General features: G+C 38.3%; 1 protein-coding gene across 9 annotated transcripts in view; it reads left to right on the forward strand.

Annotated features, from left to right (window-relative positions):
- TMEM108 (transmembrane protein 108) overlaps positions 1-25,179 on the forward strand; it is a 362,678-nt gene that overhangs the window by 168,916 nt on the left and 168,583 nt on the right. For 4 of the 9 annotated variants that reach the window (XM_003822511.5, XM_057301914.2, XM_034957410.3 and 1 more), the window contains one exon: positions 24,084-24,169. In XM_003822511.5, the coding sequence (XP_003822559.2) occupies positions 24,130-24,169 (40 nt within the window). In that variant the 5' untranslated portion in view covers positions 24,084-24,129. Of the gene's footprint in view, positions 1-4,370; positions 4,461-24,083; positions 24,170-25,179 lie in introns of all 9 variants that reach the window. The other 5 variants (XM_055110470.2, XM_057301916.2, XM_008976099.4 and 2 more) reach the window with 3 other exon arrangements.

Consider the following 25,179-nt stretch of genomic DNA (forward strand, 5'->3'; position numbering starts at 1 on the left):
ATGAGATGGGTCTCCTGAATACAGCACACCAGTGGTCTTGACTCTATCCAATTTGCCAGTCTGTGTCTTTTAATTGGGGCATTTAGCTGGTTTACATTTAAGGTTAATATTGTTATGGGTGAATCTGATCCTGCCATTATGGTGCTAGCTGGTTATTTTGCCCATTAGTTGATGCAGTTTCTTTGTGGAGTGGATGGTCTTTATAATTTGGTATGTTTTTGCAGTGGCTGGTACTGGTTTTTCCTTTCCATATTTAGTGCTTCCTTCAGGAGCTCTTGTAAGGCAGGCCTGGTGGTGACAAAATCTCTCAGTATTTGCTTGTCTGTAAAGGATTTTATTTCTCCTTCGCTTCTGAAGCTTAGTTTGGCTGGATATGAAATTCTGGGTTGAAAATTCTTTAAGAATGTTGAATATTGATCCCCACTCTCTTCTGGCTTGTAGGGTTTCTGCTGAAAGATTGCTGCTCGTCTGATGCACTTCCCTTTGTGGGTAACCCGACCTTTCTTTCTGGCTGCCCTTCACATTTTTTCATTCTTTTCAACCTTGGTGAATCTGATGACTGTATGTCTTGGGGTTGCTCTTCTCGAGGAGTATCTTTGTGGTGCTCTCTGTATTTCCTGAATTTGAATGTTGGCCTGTCTTGCTAGATTGGGGAAGTTCTCCTGGATAATATCCTGAAGAGTGTTTTCCAACTTGGTTCCATTCTCCCCATCACTTTCAGGTACACCAATCAAATATAGGTTGGTGTTTTCACATAGTCCCATATTTCTTAGAGGCTTTGTTCATTCCTTTTCATTCTTTTTTCTTTAATCTTGTCTTCACAGTTTATTTCATTAAGTTGATCCTCAATCCCTGATATCCTTTCTGCTGCCTGATCAATTCGGCTGTTGATACTTCTGTATGCATCACGAAGTTCTCATGCTGTGTTTTTCAGCTCCATCAGGTCATTTATGTTCTTCTCTAAACTGGTTATTCCAGTTAACAATTCCTCTAACCTTTTATCAAGGTTCTTAGCTTCCTTGCATTGGGTTAGAACATGCTCCTTTAGCTCGGAGGAGTTTGTTATTACCCACCTTCTGAAGCCTACTTCTGTCAATTTGTCAAACTCGTTCTCCATCCAGTTTTGTTCCCTTGCTGGCGAGGAGTTGTGATCCTTTGGAGGAGAAGAGGTGTTCTGGTTTTTGGAATTTTCAGCCTTTTTGGGCAGGTTTTTCCTCATCTTTGTGGATTTATCTACCTTTGGTCTTCGATGTTGGTGACCTATGGATGGGATTGTTGTGTCGACATCCTTTTTGTTGATGTTGATGCTATTCCTTTCTGTTTGTTAGTTTTCCTTCTAAGAGTCAGGCCCCTCTGCTGCAGGACCATTGGAGTTTGCTGGAGGTCCACTCCAGATCCTGTTTGCCTGGGTATCACCAGCAGAGGCTGCAGAATAGCAAAGATTGCTGCCTGTTCCTTCCTCTGGAAGCTTCGTCCCAGAGGGGCACCCACCAGATGCCAGCTGAAGCTCTCCTGTATGAGGTGTCTGTCGACCCCTGCTGTGAAGTGTCTCCTAGTCAGGAGACACAAGTGTCAGGGACCCATTTGAGGAGGCAGTCTGTCCTTTAGCAGATCTTGAGCGCTGTGCTGGGAGATCCACTGCTCCCTTCAGAGCTGGCATGTAGGAACATTTAAGTCTGCTGAAGCTGCGCCCACAGCCGGCCCTTCCCCCAGGTGCTGTGTCCCAGGGAGATGGGAATTTTATCTATAAGTTCCTGACTGGATCTTCTGCCTTTCTTTCAGACATGCCCTGCCTAGAGAGGAGGAATCTAGGGAGGCAGTCTGGCTACAGAGGGTTTGCGGAGCTGTGGTGGGGCTCTGCCCAGTTTGAACTTCCCAGTGGCTTTGTTTACAATGTGAGGGGAAAAACCCGCCTACTCAAGCCTCAGGGCCCTGGTGTTGCGAAGACCATGGGAAAAGCATAGTATCTGCATTGGAATGCACCGTTCCTCAGGATACAGTCCCTCAAGGCTTCCCTTAGCTATGGGAGGGAGTTCCCTGACTCCTTGCACTTCCCAGGTGAGGTGACGCCCCACCCTGCTTCTGCTTGCCTTCCATGGGCTGAACCCACTTTCTAACCAGTCCCAGTGAGGTGAGCCAGGTACTTTAGTTGGAAATGCAGAAGTCACTCGCCTTCTGCGTTGATCTCACTGGGAGCTGCAGACCAGAGCTGTTCCTGTTTGGCCATCTTGCCACCCCTCCCCTGGACCTCTGATTTGAGCTGATTTGTCAGGCGAAGTGGCTTACGTGTTTGATTTACCTGTAAGTATTGGCTATCATCATAAAGTTTTTTAGGTTCTGGATGAGAGGTTTATTTGAAAGTAGTTGTTCCAGGACTTAATTGTTTAAATCAATTCTGACTGCCTTTGTTTAGAATTTTAATTCAGTGAAAGGTCTAGTTCTTAATGATTATATGTAACCACAACAGAGACAAGAAATTCATTGCAATTAAATTGTTGGTTTTCCTCACACAAAGCTCATGTTTTAATGCTCCCCTCCATATGGGGGTCAATCATATAGCATCAACATTAATAGCCTAATAAGTCTAATAATGAAGATGTGTAGCATGTTAAAATTAGCCATTAGAATTCAAACATACCACACTCAATGCATGCAACAAGATCCACAAATGCCAACACTACCCATCTGTTTGAACTAATGAGCTGTAAACATTTCCCCCACTGGTGAACTAATAAATTATAGCATGTTACAATTGAAAGGGACCTTGGAGATAGATCTTTCTGTTCCAGCTACCTCTTTCTTCATTTTGTTGGTCCTATATAGTGGTATATTATTTATCCAAGGTCACAGTTGTACAGTAAAACCCTGCCATGGCATAATAGGCCCAGAAATTCCTGTGTGTAAAGCAGGGGTTCCCAAACGTTAGTATACATCCTGGAGAGCTTGTTGAAGCACAAATTACTGGGCCCCACCCTTAGAGTTTCTGATTCAGTGGGTCTGAGGTAGAACCTGATCATTTTCATTTCTAACAAGCTCCTGGGTGCTGCTTGTGGTCTGAGGACCAAACTTTGAGAACCACTTGTGTAGACCACGTGGTAACATTACTGTGAAGTTGAAATGGAATGATGAAAGCCAGCCTACATAATTAGCCAGCCTTGAGTTCTGAGGATCTAGCTGCAGGAGCCAGATCTATCCAGGTGTAAACTTGGGTTTGCCACCATCTAGTGTTAGTCATCTAAAGCTGTGTAAACATTGATGGGGATGATTCTGTTTTTTTTTTTTTTTTTTTTTTTTTTTTTTTTTTTTTTTTTTTGAGACGGAGTCTCGCTCTGTCGCCCAGGCTGGAGTGCAGTGGCGCGATCTCGGCTCACTGCAAGCTCCGCCTCCTGGGTTCACGCCATTCTCCTGCCTCAGCCTCCCGAGTAGCTGGGACTACAGGCGCCCGCTACCACGCCCGGCTAATTTTTTGTAGTTTTAGTAGAGACGGGGTTTCACAGTGTTAGCCAGGATGGTCTCGATCTCCTGACCTCGTGATCCGCCCGCTTCGGCCTCCCAAAGTGCTGGGATTACAGGCGTGAGCCACCGCGCCCGGCCAATGGGGATGATTCTGGATCCTGTAGCTGGCTGGGGCTTCCAGCTATCCCATGGTTAGTAGGCATTTATTTCTTCTATTGATTTGGGAAGATTGTGCTTTGGGGACCCAGCTCCCATCTTGCTGATTTCCAACTACCACCAGCTACTTCCCTGTCAGTCTTGTCCTCTCCTGAATATATTCTCCCCTCCTCCAGAAGACAAGAACATTGGCCCAACTCTTTCAGAAGCTGGAGAACCAGTCACATTACATCCAAAACTGTATTGGGGAAGGATTTTACAGCAGCCAGTGGTAGATCTCCTGTTGTTTAATGTACTCATTCTCAAACTCCTGCCTCACTGTCTTACCTCTGTGCCTTTGCGTTTTCCATCACTCTTAACCTTCAAGGTTTAGCTGAATTTCCACCTCCTTCAGAAACCTTGTCTTGCTACTCTAGAAGATAACAATTTTTCTTTTAAAGAGAAAATAGGGCATGATTCTGGTACTTTTGCATTCCAGACTTTGTGTGGATGTTCATGTCATTTTATTCTCAAAACTGTCTTGCAGTATAGACGTTGTACCCATTTTATTGATAGTAATGCTGAGACTCAAGAAGGGTAAGGCTTTTAAGAGACAGGGTCTCGCAGTTGCCCAGGCTGAAGTGCAGTGGCACAATCATAGCTCACTGAAACTTCAAACTAGCTCAAGGAATCCTGCTGCCCCAGCCCCTTCTAAGTAGCTCTGACTATAGACACAGGCCACCACACCTGGCTAATTTTTTTTTTTTTTTTTTTTTAAGGAATGGGGTTTTGCTATTTTGCCAAGCTGGTCTCAACTCCGGCCTCAAGCAGCCTTCCTGCCTTGGCCTTCCAAAGACCTGGGATTATAGGTATGAGCCACCATGCCTGCCCCATTTTCTAATTTGTTAGAATATAATTCTCTATGATATACCTTGTCTAATACAAGTGCATTAGACAAATACATAGGCAAAGCTGTCTATAGAGTGATTTTTGACAAGATAGTCTCTCTCCATGCCAAGCTGCAAGCTCTTAAAGATGGGGAGCATGTCTCATTTGTTTTTATTCTCAGCCCCAGCCCCTCCTATTAGCACAGTGCATGTTAAGTTGTGCCACTCAGTATTTTCCAAAATGGATCTCCTGGCTTACTGCTGTGTGTACTGCATCTTCCTGCCCCGCCTCTCTGTGTAGTTGGCTATGGTCCCCAGCGGGGAAGGAGGTTCCTTTGGTGTAGTCTCTCCTCCATTGCCCCCACTCAGAATTTGCAGCCTCAACTGTTTTCTCTCAGTCTATCTTCTCTATGAATGCCATCTTCAGGAAAAGGAGCACTTTTCCACCCTGAGAATGAATGATTTAGAGAGGAGGGTGGTTTCAGCTTCATGCCAAGCTCATAGTCTGGGGGTGGCTTCCCACACCCTCTTCACTTCCCTGAACCTCATCTCTCTCCTTTTCAGTCACTATCTCCTTATTCTTCAAGACATCCCTATGAATCAAGCAGTAGGGACAAGTGAGAGGCTTATCAGAGTCAGAGATTGGGTGAAAGATCACCAAAAGCTCATGTTGCTTAAAACTTGAATTGCATTAAAGGCATTGGATCCAAATGTTTAAGAAACACTGACTCACTCCTTTGCTGTTTTGAATATAACTTGCAAATGTGGTTTCATTTATCATCCCACTTCCTCCATCTCTTGTAAAACTGTCACTTTCAGGGAAGAGAATAAGTGGGCCTGGCCTCACTGTGGCTCTAGTACTCTCTGAGGATGGAGTAAGGATTCCTGGTTCTCAACCCAACTATACAGTAGAATCACTTGGAAGCTTCCTACATTCCTTCAGGGAGTCTGATTTCCTTAATCTGGGATGTAGCATGGCATAAGCATTGCTGTGTTCCTCCATTGTTCTAGTGTTCAGTCATTGTTCTAGTGTTCACTCAGCATTAAGAACTGCTAGATTAGGTTTTTGGATTCCAGGATTTGCTGATCATAATAGCCATATTGGGAGCCTTTTAAAATTTCTCCATCCCATAACCTGGGAGTCAGAATTCCTAAGGGAAAGACCTAGGGATATATGTTTGAAGTAGATTCTGGCCATCAGCTAGTTTGGGAAATTACCAATCTTGGTACTTTCAGATATTTCTTCTAGCCTTCCAGTCATCAAAGCAAGGTAGAATTATCAACATAATGATATAAAGCTATTGTATTATTTTATGCATGCTTCCTGGAGCAAGACAAAGATAAAACTCATTCAAAATGTTGGGAATATCATGAACTTCACTGTGGGACTAAGCATTCCTGCACAAGTCCAAACAGTGAACTTAATTCATACTCTTCAGATGATAGCTGTGTCTGTTTAATATTGGCCCAACCTACTCTTGCTCACATATTTTCCATTTCACTATAATTTTTATTCCAGCTGTATATTCAACAGACTGCCTGCCAACCCTGTGGAACCACTTGACATAAATGATGTATTTTGAAAGATTAAACCAGAAACACGTATTAAAACCATCTTTATACTAGCTTAAGACTTAAAGAAGTTTTTATGTGGATTCAAGTGGAATGAGAGGAACTAAGAAAGGGGAATGAGGCCCCAGAAAAGCAAATTTGAGGTTAAAGGTCAAAATTAAAATTAACTAATTTTTAATCAACATGCCACTTGGTAGCAAAAAATTAAAATTTATTAATGACTATAATATTATGAATAATTTCACATGCTGAAGTGTATTGCCTCTTCAAAGCATGCCTCTTGGGTTTAAATGTTCTTTTCACATGTAAAACGTTCTGGTAAGAACTGTGCCTACTTTCTATGACCTTACCTCCCTTTCTACTGTAAAAACATCAGCACATCTTTCAGGAAAATTGACTGCTGCCCAAAGGAAATACACATAATTTTTAGGTCCCTGAATTCAATTTCTGAAGATGTTTATCAGGCATTGCAAAAGAAAAAAGAAAAATGAATGAGTTTGCTGTGTACAAGAAATAATCTTTTTCATAAGCAGTGCAGTCAAAATGATAGAACATGCTCCTTTAGTATTTGGCATCTCTACAATATCATTTAATTCCCTGACCTCAATATTCAGTCTTTAACACCAAAACCATAAAAAGGGAAGTATGATACGTATTCTTCACCCTGCACAAGCAACTTCCTATCTCCTCAAAGGAGATAAATGATCCTAATTCACTGTAATCTAATCACTAAATCACACAGAAGAAGGAGGTTCTGTGTCATTCTAATAAGCCTCAAACTCCTGGTACTATTTTTACCCCATTGCTGACCTCAGTGGCTGTGGAGAGCAGAACACCCTCCCTCAACAAATGCAAATAGACTCCAGCAGTCTTTCTTGAGGAGCACTCAAGCAATTACTTCTGAGTCCTCAAGTAGAATTCACATTAATTGATTCCCTTTTGTAGGCTTTTCCTTAGCAGGAGATTAACAGTTTTTCTCTTTTGTTTGGAATTCTGCATCTTGGTGGAACTGACAACCTCCTTTATTTTATTTTATTTTATTTTTTAGAAAGGGAAATATGAAAGAGAAGAGCAGAAAGGAGCTCTATTACAGGTGGGATTTTTTCCCCCTTGAAAATATCGTGAGTGATAGCCTAGACTCCAGGCTGGCTGGAGGACTTGCAGAATGCAGGGAGGGATCTGCTCTGCCTCCTGCCTCAGTATAAATCCCTCCAGGGACAGGCACTCTGCTCCTCAGTTTTCTAGAAAAGTGCCCATGTACCTTTCTGAATTATGAAAGCCTCTCTAAATCAGGAATTACACAGCCCTCTTTCATCTGGCTTGTAGTCTTGGCCTACATGAATTAATTGTCAGCATTTTAAAATAGGGAAATTCCATCTAAATATCCAGATTTCTGACTTTTCTTAAAAACTTAGGAGAAAATTTTTGAGAGAATTTTCTGTTTTCTTAAGAAAAACAAGAGAAAAGATCTGTTTGGTGTGAGTCAAAAAACCACTATTCCCATTTGCTTTCTAGTTCATTATACTCCCTGTAATCTCACAGAACTGCCACAAAGTGACAGTTATTGTAATTGTACCCACACTGTTGATCATAAGTTCAGAGGACAGTGAAATATTTCTTGTACAAAGTATAAAAATTTAAAAGATAGACTAGGACTAGCACAGATTTCAAGGAAAATGAGAGAGAACGGCCAGGCATGGTGTCTCATGCCTGTAATCCCAGTACTTTGGGAGGCCAAGGCAGGTGGATCACCTGAGGTCAGTAGTTCAAGACCAGCTTGGGCAACATGGCGAAACCTGTTTCTGCTAAAAATACAAAAATCAGTCAGATGTTGTGGTACATGCCTGGAATCCCAGCTATTCGGGAGGCTGAGGCATGAGAATGGCTTGAACTTGGGCGGTGGAGGTTGCAGTAGGGCCGAAATTGCACCACTGCACTCCAGCCTGAGTGACAGAGGGAGACTCTGTCTCAAAAAAAAAAAAAGAAAAAAAAGAGAGAAAGAAAATGAGAGAGAACAACTGTTTCTTTATGGAAGTGAAGGATATTCCTGCGTTTAATATGCAAAGCATCTGTATCAAAAGAATTTAACTAAAAATGACATTATAACCCAAACCCAGCCCTGTGGACACATGCATTCATGTGTGACTTATGCTATAAGTAAGCCTGAGAGACATTCATATTTGCCTTCCTGAAGTAACCTGTTGCTCATGGAACAAGATGCTCAGGCCCTGAGATAACATGATGAATATTCATTCCTTCTGTTTTCCCAGTTCTGTCTATTGCAAATAACCAAAAGCAGCATGTCTGTACACCGTTATTAGCTCAGGAGAAAGGGAGAGACATGATGTGCAAGACACATGGTAGGTGTTTTAGTACATTTAATTCCCTAGGAGTGCTCTAATTAGGTATCAGCCCCATTTAGAAATGAGAAAGTTGAGGCTCCAGAGAAATTAAGTAACTTACCCAAGGTCACAGAGCAAAGCTACTAAGTGGCAGGCCTGCCCTTGTGCTTGCACTACTCATTGAAATGCTTTCCCTGAATTACTACTTAGCACAATGACTTTAGTTTTTTTTGTGGGTTGATAAGGAGTAGCCAAACAAGAGTATTCTGTTCATATTCTATAAAACTGCTATTGAGGATGCTAATGTTTGTCAAAAGATCTGTCTAATGATCTTTTCTTCGCAGTGAGTGACAGATGAGGTTTGTGTTTCTGAACAAAATTAAAAATGTACTTCTGTTTATGTAGCCAGAAACAAATGATACTAGCTATCCTTTTTGCCTTCATTTCCAGGAAGCTCCAAGGGAAATGTATTGTCCCATTCCGTCTTATGGTAAAATTAATCCTCCCTTTTGCCACATTGTTTTGGACTTTTCTTTCTGGAGTCATTATTGTGCTTTGGTTTGTTATTAATTCTGTTATTCAAGTTGCATCTAGTTGTAAGCTTCCTCAGATTCCTTTTAAAGAAGGCAGAAGTATAACTTATAAATAAGACCCTTAAAATTCAATTTATACCCCTAAGAGTAATTAATAAATCCAATTTTAATATGACACTAGATTTAACAGAAGGGGCTATTTGGGGAATGGCCCAAAAGCCTTTGGGTCATTTCTGGCTTCGGGGAATCACAATTAACAGAGACAACTCTCTCAAATTGAGCTCTGGCCCAGTTTGTCTTGCATTCTGCTACTGGGCGATAGTTGCTAACTTGCACAGAGAACTTACTGTGTACCTGGCCCTGGGCCAAGTGCTTGACATGCCTTGTCTCCATCTTTGCAGCAAGTATATCTAGTACCATTCTTACCCCTATTACAGGAAATTCAAGGATCAGAGCTCAAGAAACTAGTTTACAGGCACATAGATAATAGGTTTGATCTTGAGCAAAGACCTTGACTTCTTGGTGTCCATGTCCCCACCTGTAAAGCAGGCATATGCTCCTTTCTCAATCTCCTCACAAATCTGTGATGTTAGTCACTTCTGTCCTCCCCGCCCCCACTGCAAGGAACTAGATCCAAAGGAAGGGTTATATTCTATATCTCAACCTTCCTAGTCTTTTATTTTCCCTGAGGGTTCTCTAAGGCACGTTGGCCACCAACTTAATCAAATCTTCTCTTTTCCTAGGGAGACGGAAATCTCATGTTCTGTCTTTTCTAAGCTCTACTATTGGCCTAGGTTGTTGGTTATCATCACGCTTTGTCTCACAAAATATTTTAAATCTCAATTCAACTACAGTCAATTCTTGTTATTCATGGTAGTTACGTTATATAACCGGCATCCCCCAACCCCTGGGCCACAGACTGGTACCAGTCCATGGCCTGTTAGGAACCAGGATGCATTAGCAGGAGGTGAGCTGCAGGTGAGGGAGCATTACCAGCTGAGTTCCACCTCCTGTCAGATCAGTGGTGGCATTACATTCTCATAGGAGCAGGAACCCTATTGTGAACTGTGTGTGTGAGGGATCTAGGTTGCATGTTCCTTATAAGAATCTAATGCCAGATGATCTGAGGTGGGACAGTTTCATCCCAAAACCATGTCCCCCACCCCAGGTCTGTAGAAAAATTGTCTTTCTCGAAACTGGTCCCTGGTGCCAAAAAGGTTGGGGGCTGCTATTGTATATAGTCGCCATGAATGTTGAATTATCTAATTTGGAACCATTTCTCATAAGAGAAATAGAAGGTTAGTTTCCTTTGAGCCTCTCACAAACTTTTATCAACTGATCAGTATGTACCCTTCTTTTATGTGTTTCTGATTAAAGACACCTTATTTAGTATATATTGTTGATTCACTAACATTGAGCTTATGGCCAACAGCACTGTAACTTATGCCTGAATGAAGCTCATCTACAGCATTTTCTGTAAAAGCTACATCACAACTTACTGTGCTTAGAAACACTAAACAGCATCTCAGCACTTTGCTTGCAAGCCATATTTAATAGTAAAATCACCAACACAAAAGCATAAAAATGTAAAAAAAAAAAAAAAAAAAAGCACTAAATAGTCCATGGAGAGGACATTTGTTTCCAGTAAAGAGCTGAAACAAGAAAGACGGAGCATCACCTTGTTCATCTTAAGCTGGGAATGTATGCGTTGATTGACTGAAATTTTTTGCCACTCTATGCGTGTCCACTAATGACCATGAAAGCATTGCAAGTATTTATTTTGGGATTACAAAGAAATTTTAGGGATATTAACCCCTTGCCTGTTATAAGTTGAAGAGTTTTTGTTTTTTTCATTTTTACTTTTGCTTTGTATTTTTACTGAATTTATATGTATAATAAAGTTTATCAGTCTTTTTCCTTATTGCTTTAGATTTTGAGTCAGAATTAGCAAAGCTTCTGTACTCACAAATAATAGTAGAATATACCTGTATTTTTTTTCCTAGTACTTTTATGCTTTTTTACATTTAAATATCTGATCGATTTGGAATTTAAGTTGCGGTATGGTGTTTGGAATGAGTATAGTTTTACCATTTTCCATATTGCTCAACCAGTATCTCAACATTTGTTAAATGCTTATATTTTCCCCAACTGATTTGATATGCTGCCTTTATCAATCCTAAATTTTCATATATCATTGGGCCTACTCGTGTGCCAATATCAAATGCTTTATAGAGGCTTTAGAGTATGTTTTAGTATCTGATAAGGCCAGCAGTTGCCCCCACACCACCTTGTTTTTTTTTCCCCAGAGATTTCCCGGCTGTTCCTCCTTACTTGCTCTTCATGTACTTGTCATTTCAAGTCAATATGCATATCAGATATCAGAGCTTTTCATTTGGCTCTTTATGGCTATTTTCTGACACCATAGACATTTTTAATTAGAACATTTTTAGTGTTCTATGAAATTGAGAAGTATTCCTTCTGACTCAGTGCAAGTGATATATGACTGTCCCACTTAAGCTTGAGAAGCAGGGTTCTATTAGGCTCACTCTCCTTAAGTAAGGTATGGTCCAGGTTACTCATATCCCTGTGTTTCTCTTGTGCTAATAATCAGTGAAGTCCCCACCTGTGCCACTATGTCATATGTGTGGTCAAATGCTTTCCCTTGCATATTTTTTATGGTGAGAACACTTAAAATCTACTCTTAGTGATTTCCAAGAATACAATATGTTATTAACTATTGTCACCATGTTGTACAATAAATCTTTTGAATTTATTTCTCCTAACTGAAACTTTGTATCCTTCAAATAACGTCTCCCCAACTCCCTCTCCCCAAGCCCTTGGTAACCACCGTTCTACTCTGCTTCTATTAGTTCAACTTTTTTAGATTAAACGTATAAGTGAGATCGTATGGTAGTTGTTTTTCTGTGCTGGGCTTATTTCACTTACTATCTTCCAAGTTTATCCATGTTACAAATGACAGGAATTGCTTCTTTTTAAATGCTGAATGGTATTCCATTGTGTGTACATATATACCACAATTTCTTTAACCATTCATCTGTTGACAGATACTTAGGTTGATTTCATATCTTGACTGTTGTGAATATTGCTACAGTGAACATGGACGTGCATATCTCTGCATACTGATTTCATTTTCCTTGAATATATACCCTGTAGTGGGATTGATGGATTATGTGGTAGTTTTAGTTTTTATTTTTTCAGGAACCTCGCTACTGTATTCCATAATAGTTGTACTAATTTACCTTCCGATCAACAGTGTGCAAGAGTTCCCTTTTCTTCACATCTTTGCCAAAATTTATCTTGGATCTTTTTGGTAATAGCCATTCTAACAGATGTGAGTTGATGTCTCATTGTGGTTTTGATTTGTATCTCTCTGTTGTTAGTGTACAGTGATGTTGAGCATTTTTTCATGAACCTCTGGACCATGGGTATGTCCTCTTTTGAGAAATGTCTATTCAGTTTTTTTGCTCATTTTTTAATCTGGTTGTTTTCTTACTATTCAGTTGAGTTCTTTATATATTTTGTATATTAATCCTTTATCATATGCACAGTTTTCAAATACATTTTCCCATTCCATAGATTGTCTCATAACTCTGTTGTTTCTTTTGCTGTATAAAAGCTTGTTTGTTTGATGTAATCTGATTTGTGTATTTTTGCTTTTGTTGCTTGTGCTTTGGGGTCATATCCAAAAAATCATTGACCAAACCAATGTCATGGAGATTTTCCCATATGTCTTCTTCTAGTAGTAGATTTACAGTTTCAGTCTTATATTTATGTCTTTAATCTATTTGGAATTGAGTTTTATATATTGGTGACATAGTAGTCTAATTTCATTATTTCTGCATGTTGATATTCAATTTTCCCAATGCCATTTATTGAAGAGATTGTCCTTTCCCTATTAATGTGTTCTTGGCATCTTTGTCAAAAATCAATTGGCCATAAATGCACGGATTTATTTCTGGGCTCTCTGTTCTGTTTCATAGGTCTGTTTTTATGTCAATACCAAACAGTTTTGATTACTATAGTTTTGTGGTGTATTTTGAAGTCAGGTAGTGTGATGCCTCCATATTTGTTCTTTTTGCTCAAGATTACTTTGGCTATTTGGAGTCTTTGTGGTTCATTACCAATTTCAAGATTGTTTTCTCTCTTTCTGTAAAAAATGTCATTGGAATTTTGATAGGAATTGCATTGAATCTGTATATTTCTTTAGTTAGTATGGACATTTTAACATTAATTTTTCCAATCCATGAACATAGGATGTCTTTCCATTTATTTATGTCTTCAATTTCTTTCATTAATAGTTTGTAGTTTTCTGTGTACAGGTCTTCCATCTTCTTGGTTCAATTTATTTCTAAGTATTTTTTTATAACTATTGCAAATGGGATTGTTTTATTGCTCTCTTTAGATAGTTTGTTGTTAGTGTATAGACATGCAACTAATTATGTGTGTTTGTTTCTTGTATTCTGCAACTTTACTGGATTTGTCAGTTTTAACAGTGTTTTGGTGGATTCTTTAAGGTTTTCTATATATAATATTATGTCATCTGCGGACAGAGACATTTAATTTTTTTCTTTCCAGTTTGGATGCCTTTTATTTCTTTCTCTTGCCTAACTGCTTTGGCTAGGACTCTAGTACTATATTGAATAGAAGTGACAGTAATGGCTTCTTTGTCTTGTTCCTGATCTTAAAGGAAAAGCTTTCAATTTTACATTGTTGCATATGTTAGCTGTGGGTTTGTCATATATGGCCTTTGTTGCATTGAGTTACTTTTATTGTATACTTAATTTATTGAGAGTTTTTATTATCATGTTAGGATGTTGAATTTTTTCAAATGGTTTGACTTTTGAAATGATAATGTGATTTTTGTTCTTCATTCTTTAATTAGTAGACTTGAGTATGTTGAAGCATCCTTGCATCTCTGGGATAAATTTCACTTAATCTTGGTGAATAATCCTTTTGATGTGCTGTTGAACTTTGTTTGCAAGCATTTTGTTGAGGATTTTTGTGTCCTATATTCATCAGGGATGCTGACCTATAATTTTCTTTTCCTGTAGTATCCCTGTCTGGCTTGGGAATCAGGGTAAGGCTAGCCTTCTAAAAATGAGTTGTAATTCTTCCCTCTTCTTAAGTTTTTTTTGAAAGAGTTTGAGAAGGATTGGTATTAGTTCTTCTTTAAATGTTTGGTAGAGTTAAGTAGTTAAGTCATCAGGCCCTGGGCTTTTCTCTAATGGGAGACTTTTAATTACTGATTCAATTTCCTTACTTGTTACTGGTCTGTTCAGAATTTCTATTTCTTCATGATTCGCTCTTAGTAGGTTGTATGTCTCTAGAAGTTTATCCATTTCTTCTAGATTATTCAATTTGTTGGCATATAATTGTCCACAGTAGTCTGTTATGATCCTTTGTATTTCTGTAGTATTCATTCTAATGTCTTTTCTTTCATTTCTAACTTTGAGTATTCTCTTTTCTTAGTCTAGCTAAAAGTTTATTGATTACCACCTCTCAGTTTCATTAATCTTTTCTATTGTTTATATGGTCTCTCTGTCATTTATTTATGCTTTGGCCTTTATTATTTCCTTCCTTCTAACTTTGGGCTTAATTTGTTCTTTTATTTCTATTTTGTTGATGTATGATGTTAGTTTATTTATTTGAAATATTCTTTTTTGATGTAGGCTTTTATTGCTGTAAATTTTCCTCTTAGAACTGCTTTTGTTTTGCATCCTTCAAGCTTTGGTGTAGTATGTGCTTATTTTCATTTGTCTCAAGATAATTTTTATTCTTCCATTTAATTTATTCTTTGGTTGCTTAGGGACATGTTGTTTAATTTCTAAGTGTTTGTGAATTTTCTGAAATTCCTCCTGTTATTGACTTTTAGTATTATACTATTGTGGTTGGAAAATATATTTCATGTGATTTAGACCTTCTTAAACTTAAGACTTGTGTTATATATAGTCTATCCTGGAAAATGTTTTATGTGTGCTTGAGAAGAATGTGTATTCTGCTGCTCTTAGGTGGAATGTTCTATATATGTCTGTACCATTTGCTCTAAAATGTAGTTTAAGTCAATGTTTCTTTCTTAATCTTCTGTCTGCATATCCATCCTTTGTTGAAAGTGGAGCCTTGAAGTCCCCTGCTATTATTAAGAGTCTATCCTTTCAGATCTATTAATATTTTTTATGTATGTAGGTGCTCCAATGTTGGATGCATATGTATTTATAATTGTTATATCCTCTTGATGAATTGAAACTTTCATCCTTATATAATGATGTTTTTTGTTTCTTCGGTTTTTTTTTTTTTTTTTACGGTTTTTGACTAAAAGTCTTTTTTATCCGATAAAAGTATAGTTACCCTGCTCTCTTTTTATTTCTGTTTGCATGGATTATTTTTCCATCCCTTCACTTTCATTTTGTATGTGTCCTTAAAGGTGAAATGAGTCTCTTGTAGGCAGTATATATTTGAGTCTTTTTTATTATTATTCATCCAGTCATTTTTTTTTTAAGAGATGAAGTCTCACTGCGTTGACCAGGCTGGAGTGCAGCAGCATGATCATAGCTTATTGTAGTCTCAAACTCCTGGGCTCAAGTGATCCTCCTGCCTCAGCCTCCTGACTAGCTAGGACTACAGGTGTGCACCACCATGCCCAGCTTATGTTTCTTGATTTGATAATGTAATCCATTTATAATCAAGGTAATTATTGATAAGGACTTTTTAGAAGGAGTTTATTCATTTATTCTACGTTATTCCACTTTTGAATAAAAAATATTCAAATAAATACATTTGAATAAATTTACATATTTATTTACCTTTACTCTCACACTACTCAACACTTCTGACACCAAATGTGTGAGGGTATTTCCCTACACATGAAGCAGTTCTCCCATGGACACCAGCTGAGTATCCTATAATTCAATTTTTAATTCTGACAGTAGCTACCTGGAGGTAGGATCGGATCCTACAGGTTAAGGGCTCAGTCCCACAAGACTGCTCCCTACTTTAGATGTCAATCAGAAGTAGTAGGTTGTCACCTATACTTCTGACCAACTGGCTGTAAATTGGGACCACCACTACCCTCTCCTTGGGTTTGATTAACTTGCTAGAGTGGCTCATAGAGCTCAGAAAGTGCTTTACTTACATGTACCAGTTTATTAATAAATGAAATAATAAAGGATACAGGTGAACAGCCAGATAAAGACATAAATAGTGTAAAGTCTAGAAGAGTCCCAAGCATAGGAGCTTCTGTCCCTGTGGAGTTGGGGTATACCACCCTCTCAGCATATGGAAGTGTTTACCAACCAGTAAGCTCTCTAAACCCTGTAGTTCTTGGAGTTTTATGAAGGCTTCATCACATAGGCATGATTGATTAATTAACTCAATTTGTAGCTCCTCTCTTCTCTCTGGAGAATGTAGGATGGGGCTGAAAGCTGCAAGCTATATTCATGGCTTGATTTTTCTGGTGACCAGCCCCCACCCAGGAGCCCACCAAGAATTGCCTCATTAGAAAAAAAGATGCTCCTATCACTGAGGAATTCCAAGGGATTTAGGAACTCTGTGTTGAATGCTCCTATCACTCAGGAAATAACAAAGGTCATAGGGGCTTTGTGTCAGGAACTGGTGCCAAGACCAAATATTAGAACAAAAGATTCTCCTGGCACTCCTATCACTCAGTAAATTATAAGGAGTTTTGTGCAATGACTAGGAGAAGGGTCTAATACATATTTCTTATTATTTTACAGACTTACTACTGTCACTTTGTTAATTGTTTCATGGTTGTTTTGTAGATCCTTTGATCCTTTCTTCCTCTCTTGCTGCGTTCCTTTGTGATCAGGTGTCTTCCTCTAGTGGCATACATTGATTCCTTTTTTTTTTTTTTTTTTTTTCACTTTTGTGGCTCCACTATAGTATTTTGCTTTGTGTTTACCATGAGGCTTACATAAAGCAACTTATGAAAGCCTTTTTTCAAGCTGATAACAACTTAACTTTGATTGCAAAATAAACCTTTACAATTTTACTCCACTTCTCTATATTTTAAATTTTTGATGTTACAGTTTACATCTTTTATATTGTGTATCCTTCAACAAATTACCATAGCTCTTATTATTTTAATAGTTTTATATTTTAACCTCCATACTAAAGATAAAGGTGATTTACATACCACCATTACAGTATTAGAGTATTCTGAATTTGACTATGCACTTATTTTTACCAGTAAGTTTTATGCTTTCATATGTTTTCTTGTATTAATTAGTGTTCTTTTAGCTCAGAGAACTTCCTTTAGCAGTTCTTGTAAGACACGCCTGGTGGTGATGAACTCCTTCAGCTTTTGTTTGCCTGGAAAAGTCTTTATCTCTTCTTTATTTCAGAAGGACAGCTTTGCTGGTTTCAGGGGTTTTTTTGGCAATTTTTTTTCCTTCAATACTTTGAATATATCATCCCACTCTCTCTTCACCTATAAGGTTTCTGCTGAGAAACTGCAGCCTTTTTAGAACTCCATTTTATGTTATTTGCTTCTTTTCTCTTGCTGCTTTCAGGACCCAACAGTTCAATTATAATATATCATCTGTCTTGTTTCAATTGAATCTTATTGGAAGCCTTTGACCTTCCTGTACCTGGATATTTATGTCTTTTCCCAGATTTGAAAACTTTTCTATTATTTATTTTTAAACTTTGTGTTCCTTTGTCTTTTTCTTAACCCTCCTATAATTCAAATATTTGCTCTTTTGTTGTTGCTCCACCAATCCCATAAGCTCTCTTCATTCCTTTTTATTATTTTTTCTCCTCTGACTATATATTTTCAGATAACTTGTCTTCAAGTTCACAAATTTTTCTTCTGCTTGACCATTTCTGTTGTTGATGCCTTCTATTGCATTTTTCATTTCTTTCATTGTATTATACTTTTCAGCTCCAGAATTGTCTACTTTGTTTTCTTGTTTTTAAATAATTTCAATTTCTATTAAATTTCTCATTTTGGTCATTTATTATTCTCCTGATTTTGTTGAATTGTTTCTCTGCACTTAACTTCCTTCATACAATTATTTGTACTTTTTTTTTTCTCACTCTGTCACCCAGGCTGGAGCATGATTATGGCTCACTACAGCTTGAACTTCCCAGACGCAAGCAATCCTTCTACCTCAGCCTCTCAAGGAGCTGGGACCATAGGCACACATCACCATGCCCAGCTAATTTTTAAATTTTTTTTGTAGAAATGGGGTCTTGCCTTGTTGCCCAGGCTGGTTATACAATTATTTGAATTCTTTGTTAGGCAGTTTATACGTCTCTATTTCTTTAGGGTTGGTCACTGGTGCATAATTTTATTCTTTGGTGGTGTCATGTTTCTTTGATTGTTCTTCATCCTTGTTGCCATGTGTTGGTGTCTGTGCGTTTGAAGAAATAGGGACTTATTCCAGTATTTGCAGACTTGCTTTGTTTGGGAAAGCCCTTTTTCAGTCAACCTGTCCAGAGATTCTGAGCAGGTCATCTGATGTTGTCCATTAGCAGGCATGCTGTTGGAGTCTTCGGGCAGCCTGGCTTCATATCTCGGTCAGCAGGTGGTCAGCCTGGTACCCGAGTGTTTGGAATTGAACCTGGAGCTTAAAACTACTGTAGTAGACCTGTTACTGGGTCTGTAGGCATGGGCCTGGAGCATGGGTTGCAAGGGTGGGTTGTTTTTCCTTTATGCAGTGCTTTTGGATGTAACTCTGTACTTTCTTAGGATTTCATCCCCCAAATTGTTATCCTCATAAATTATTCTCTGAGGGACCAGACTGATGTGATTAATATTTTCTATTATATGGTTGAAAGAGGCTTTTGATGGAATCTAATTGTGGCTTGCCATCTATCCAAAGCAGCGCAATTGACCCAAGAGATTCAGCTGAGAAACCATCATTAGAATAGTAAGTTAGTTCAGTAAGGTCACAAAATGAATGTCAGTCATTTTTATATAGAGGCAATTAGGAAATATAATGGAAACAGAAATTCTATCACTGTGAAAAAATAAATATAAAATGTCTAAAAGCTATAAAACTTGACAGGACTGTAGAACTTAAAGAAAAACACTGAAACTCTACAAGAAGACCTAATTAAGATTAATTTTTAATAAATAGCCAAATGGTGCTTCTAGTTGGGATAGCCCTGTGTAACCCAGTTGATCCCAAATCTCCTAGATTTATAGGCTCAGTTGTTTTTGATAACTGAATAAGGTGAACCTGTTCCATGTATTATGGGAAGTCTGTCACTTTTTCAAAAATCTTTAAGAATTTCCAGAGACTATTGAAGGGCTTATAATCCCCTTGATCAATATATTAAACCACAACTGTTTCTTTGTTCTCTTGTTATTGATCATTTATTTATTCATTCATTCATTGTTTATTTACTAAGCATTTATTGAATGCCTACCACATTCTAAACGCTCCATAGATACCCACTAACCATTGCTGTGGCTCCTAAGGCTGCTGCCTCTGACTGCTTGTGGGTCGCCCTTGACTTGAAACATGGTCTCTTCTCTTTCATTGCCCCTGTCAAGCATCACTAATACAAGGCTGTTTTGTGTCAGACTTTTACTGAGGTTTTGACAATACTGGTTGTGGATGAGCATTGTGGAAAAGGAACACAAATGTAGCATATTGATACAGTTTGGCTGTGTTCCCACCCAAATCTCATCTTAAATTGTAGCTCCTATAATTCCCACATGTTGTGGGAAGGGGGACTCAGTGGAAGATAATTGAATCATGGGGGTGGTTTTCCCTATACTGTTCTCATGGTAGTGAATAAGTGTCACGAGATCCGATGGTTTTAAAAGGGGAAATCCCTTTTGCTTGGCTCTTTTCTCTCTTGCCCGCTGCCATGTAAGATGTGCTTTTTGCCTTCCACCATGATTGTGAGTCCTCCCCAGCCGTGTGGAACGTGAGTCCATTAAACGTCTTTTTCTTTATAAATTACCCAGTCTTGGGTATGTCTTTATCAGCAGCATGAAAGCAGACTAATACATATATAGTGTATATGTGCATAAAACAAGAAGCAATGAAAAATTAAATATTAGACATCTTAACATTCATGGGGCATCTCCTGTGGGGAATTTCTCACTTTATCCTTCATCCTTAGGTCTCACCTGCTACCATCTTTTGGAGTTGCCTCTCCTGTCTCAATATTTCTTGTGTATCGTCTCCTCAGCCTCTCTAATTTCTAGACCCTTTAACTCCTTTTTCCTAGCCATAGCCTCTGGAAACTCAAACCTTCTAATTTTTTTTTTTTTTTTTTTGAGTTGGAGTCCTGCTCTGCCGCCTAGGCTGGAGTGCAATGGCGTGCAATCTTGGCTCACTGCAATCTCCACTTCCTGGGTTCAAGCAATTCTCCTGCCTCAGCCTCCTGAGTAGCTGGGACTACAGGTGCGTGCCACCATGCCCGGCTAATTTTTTGTATTTTTAGTAGAGAGAGGGTTTCATCGTGTTAGCCAGGATGGTCTCGATCTCCTGACCTCGTGATCCACCCACCTTGGCCTCCCAAAGTGCTGGGATTACAGGCATAAGCCACCGCGCCCAGCCCCTAATTAATTTTTGTGTAATGTAGAGCACTTTAGCTATCTTTCTTTTTCTTCCTCATACAGATCACACTGGTGGTGGGGGACGAATTTGCCTAGCCAAAAAAGTCATTGAGCTGTTGTACCCCCCTCCCCCAAAGAAGAGCACTTCCCAGCCCCTGAAAGGAATTCTTCTCATTTCCAGAGCAATACGTTTTGGAATACTTATGTTCTTCCTCACCCTAGCTGGATTTTGATGAGATCAAGTCAGTCTCTCCCAAATTAATAAAGCAAATAGAAGGTAATTCTGACTATAATCCCAATGTACCTTTTCTGGATTTTAATAAAGTGATCTTAAAGTCAATTTTGGAGGGGGGTTAAAAAAAAGCAATCTCAAGTAACAAGTCTTTTTAAAAAGAGTAATAATATAGAACTCACTATACAAGTGGTTGAATTTAAACACTTGTTGTTCTAGTTGAAGAATGAGCAAACAGAAAAATATAAAACTTAATACAAAGTCCAGAAACAGATTGTTGATGAAAAAACCAAACTCCATAAAATATTTGAAGAGATTTCTTCTGAGCCAAATGTGAGGACCAAGACCTGCGACACAGTCTCAGGAGGTCCTTAGAACATGTGCCCAAGGTGGTTGGGTTACAACCTCGTTTTATAAGTTTTATAAGACATCAATCAATACATGTGAGGTATACATTGTTTTGGTCTAGAAAGGTGAGACAACTCAAAGCAAGGGCTTACAGGTCATAGGTGTATTCAAAGATTTTCTGGTTGGCAGTTTGTTGAAGGAGTTATTAATATTATTTGAAGACCTGGAATCAATAGAAAGGAGTGTCTGGGTTAAGATAATCAGTGGTGGAAACCAAGATTCTCATTATGCACATAAAATGGCTGCCCTTAGAGGTAATAGATTGCAAATGTTTCCTGTTCAGTCATTTAAAAGGTGCTAGACTCTCAGCTAATCTTTCCAGGATCAGAAAAAGACCTGGAAAGGCAAGGGAATTCTCTGCAGTATGTAAATTTCCTCTACAAGAGATAGCTTTGCAGGACTATTTAAAATATGTCAAAGAAATATATTTTTGGGTAAAATACTTTGATATTTTTCAGGGCCTGCTATCTGCCATGTGATGCTAAACTAGAGTCAGGTTGGAATTTGGTATCTTGTTACTACAAACAATCTGTTCTGTGAGTTCTAAGATCACTGTTTTAATGTTAATGCTGGTCCGTTTTGCTTCAAATCCAAAGGGAAGAAAGTATAATAAGGCATGTCTGGCCCCCACTTCCCATCATGGCCTGAGCTAGTTTTTCAGGTTTCTTTGGAATTCCCTTGGCTGAGAGGAGGGAGCCATTCAGTCAGTTGGGGTGCTTAGAATTTTATTTTTGGTTTATAATATCTAAGAATAGGAAAATATTTAGAATATAATAAATGAAATTAAAAATACTGGGAGTGTATTAGTTTGTTTTCACACTACTAATAAAGACATACCCGAGACTGGGAAATTTACAAAAGAAAGAGGTTTAATGGACTTACAGTTCCACATGGCTGGGGAGGCCTCACAATCATGGTGGGAGGCAAGGGAGGAGCAAGTCACATCTTATGTGGATGGTGGCAGGCAAAGAGAGAGAGCTTGTGCAGGGAAACTCCCATTTTTAAAACCATCAGATCTTGTGAGATTTATTCACTATCATGAGAACAGCATGGGAAAGACCCACCCCTATGATTCAATTACCTGCCACCAGGTCCTTCCCACAACATGTGGGAATTCAAGATGAGATTTGGGTGGGGACATGGCCAAACTATATCAGGAAGAAAATATGGGCAAGTATTTATATAATCTTGGACTAAGGAAGGCCTTTCTAACCATGGTAGAGTGTCTGTGAGGTAGGTAGAATTCTTATTAAAAAAAACACTTGAAAACCTAGAATGTTATATAACATTGATGAGCCTTAAAAACATTATGCTGAGGCCAGGCATAGTGGCTCACACCTGTAATCCCAGCACTTTGGGAGGCTGAGATGGGCAGATCATGAGGTCAGGAGATCAAGACCATCCTGGCCAACATGGTGAAACCCTGTCTCTACTAAAAATACAAATATTAGCTGGATGTGGTGGTGTGTGCCTATAATGCCAGCTTCTTGGGAGGCTGAGGCACGAGAATCACTTGAACCCAAGTGGTGGAGGTTGCAGTGAGCTGAGATCGCGCCACTACACTCCAGCCTGGCGACAGAGTGAGACGTCGTCTCAAAAAAAAACATAAAATAAAATGAAAACATTATGCTGAGTGGAAGAGCCAGACACATATGATTCTGTTTATATAAAATGTCCAGAATAGCCAAATCCATAGAGACAATAGATTAATGGTTGCCAAAAGAGGGGAAATTGGGGAGTGACTTATAGTAAACATGGTGATTTCATTTTTGAGTGATGAAAACATTCTGGAATTAGGTAGTGGTGATGGTTGGACAACTTTTGAATATATTCCCAATCACTGAATTGTATACCTTAAAGGCTGAATTTTATATATGAGTTATATCTCAGTAAAAAAAAAAAAAAAAAAATTAAAGATAGATAGATAGTTCTACTTGGGATGTCATGAGAAAACAAAAAACTTGGCATGCTAGTAGAGAATTGTTAAAGAATGTAAATTTTAAAAATTTTATATACAAATGACCAATAAACATAAAATGCAAATTAAAACATTGAGACCAAATATTTGCCTCTCGGCAGAGATGAAATTATTAATTTCTTCCTTGGGTAGAGTGTAGTCTAATGATTATTCTAATATACTAGTATTGGTGAGGAGCAATTTGGTAATATATTTATTTCAAAAAGCCTTAATTTATGTCCTTCCATAATGTGTTTCCATTTCTAGGAATTTATCTTAAAGAAACACATTTGCCATGTAAAATAAAATTGTAAAGTAATAGTAATAACACAAAGCTATTTCTGCTGCTAAGGGGAAAAATTAAATTAAAAATTAAATATAAAATGAAACAGACCAATAGAAGTGCACATTCAAAAGGCTAAAGAGATACACTCTAAAATGTGAGCAGTAATCACCTCTTATTTGTGGGATTATGGATAATATATATTTTCTTGTTTATTTTTATCTGTATTCTTTTTCTAAATGATCCATACCAGAAGTATCCTTGTAATCAGAAAATAATAGAAAAGTTATTTAAAATAATACAGTTTCAAGTGTGGCGAAGCTTTCTGGCTTGTTTTTTGTTTGTTTTATTTGGGTGTTTGCTTGTTTTGTGAGCTCCTTAGCAGAAATGAGATGAGAAAATAAATTTTTTGTTTCTCCTGTGATTACAGAGATTCATGAGAGATTCATAAAAAGTCTTCAGTTCTGAACCCAGATTCTCACTAGCTACCCCTATGAGCTTCCTTCAGTGGGGTGTATAGTTTCAGGGTTCGACCAGTTGATTAGTTGGTAATTTTATAACATACACCATTGTAAATTAAACTGTGGTGTATTTATCCCAAGATTTTTTCTCTTCGAAATTGGGTAAGTTAGGCATTACAACCAAGATCCTATTGAGTGGAGTTATTTCTGATTTTTAAATTATGTTCCTCAGATGTAACAATTTTCTTCTCCCAATTTCCTAGACAGAATCATGAATAAACTGGAGGATAAGCAGGACCAGATGATACCATGAAGAGAAGTTTACAGGCCCTCTATTGCCAACTGTTAAGTAAGTTGACACTGTATTTCTTCTTTCCTGAAATATACTAATGTTATTATTTGCTGGGTGCCCACAACTTACTTTTTGGATGGAGACCAGGGTTGGATTGGTGAAAGAGGACAGTAAAGTTTCACTCTGCTTCATCTAGATGAAGTATCAAGCACTAAGTCATTCTAAGATCTCTGTTTTAATGTTAATGCTGGTCAGTTTTTCCTAAATTCCAAAGGGAAGTTTTAACATCAATTATAGTTACAACTTGGACATCAGTTATAATTTAAACTCCATTATAATAATTCTAAATTGATGTGTTAAGCATAGTTAATTTGGGAATGAGTGTCCAAAAACATTATTGCCTTTAGTTTAGTATTCTTCCAGGATGACCTGCTGTAGATTCCTCATGAAGAGGAAATGGTAGGTTGTATTTTCTGTATTTTAACACATAGAACCTGTTGCCATACAGCCTTTGGCTTAAAATGTTATGCATAGTTATACATGGTTCTCAAATAACAAGTGGTGAAAATGTGACTTCTTGGTTTTGTGGTGGAATAAAGAGTGTTCAATTATGACTTTCTTTCTGCACATCACTCATGTGTTTTGGGTATAGTGCCACAAAGCATCAATTGCCATGTAGTGATTGTACTTTCTTTGGGATTAGAATTGCTACTGAATGAATGTAAAAGCCAAAACCAGTTGGTGGGTTTGATGTTCCAGTTAACCCACTTAAGACAATAGGCATTACCCGCTCCAGGTCAAACCAAAGCCAGTGAGTTGGAAAATTGGGAGTTATTGTTTGTCTTGTTCTTGCTAAGGTAAATGAAGTACCTATCTTTCCTAGGCTGAGTGGCTCCTTGTTAACTTTTGTTGAGAGAATAAAATGAAAAGATACTGAGATGCAAATCACCAGTCAGTCAGCCCTTAGAATTTAGTAATTCAGCTTATGTTGTACCCCCAGTGCAAAGCACTTCATCTACAGACAGCATTCTGGCCGGGCATTTTAATTGACTCATTTCTTCTGCTGA

The sequence above is a fragment of the Pan paniscus genome, chromosome 2, assembly GCF_029289425.2.
Source record: "Pan paniscus chromosome 2, NHGRI_mPanPan1-v2.0_pri, whole genome shotgun sequence".
In the NCBI taxonomy this organism is placed as follows: domain Eukaryota; kingdom Metazoa; phylum Chordata; class Mammalia; order Primates; family Hominidae; genus Pan; species Pan paniscus.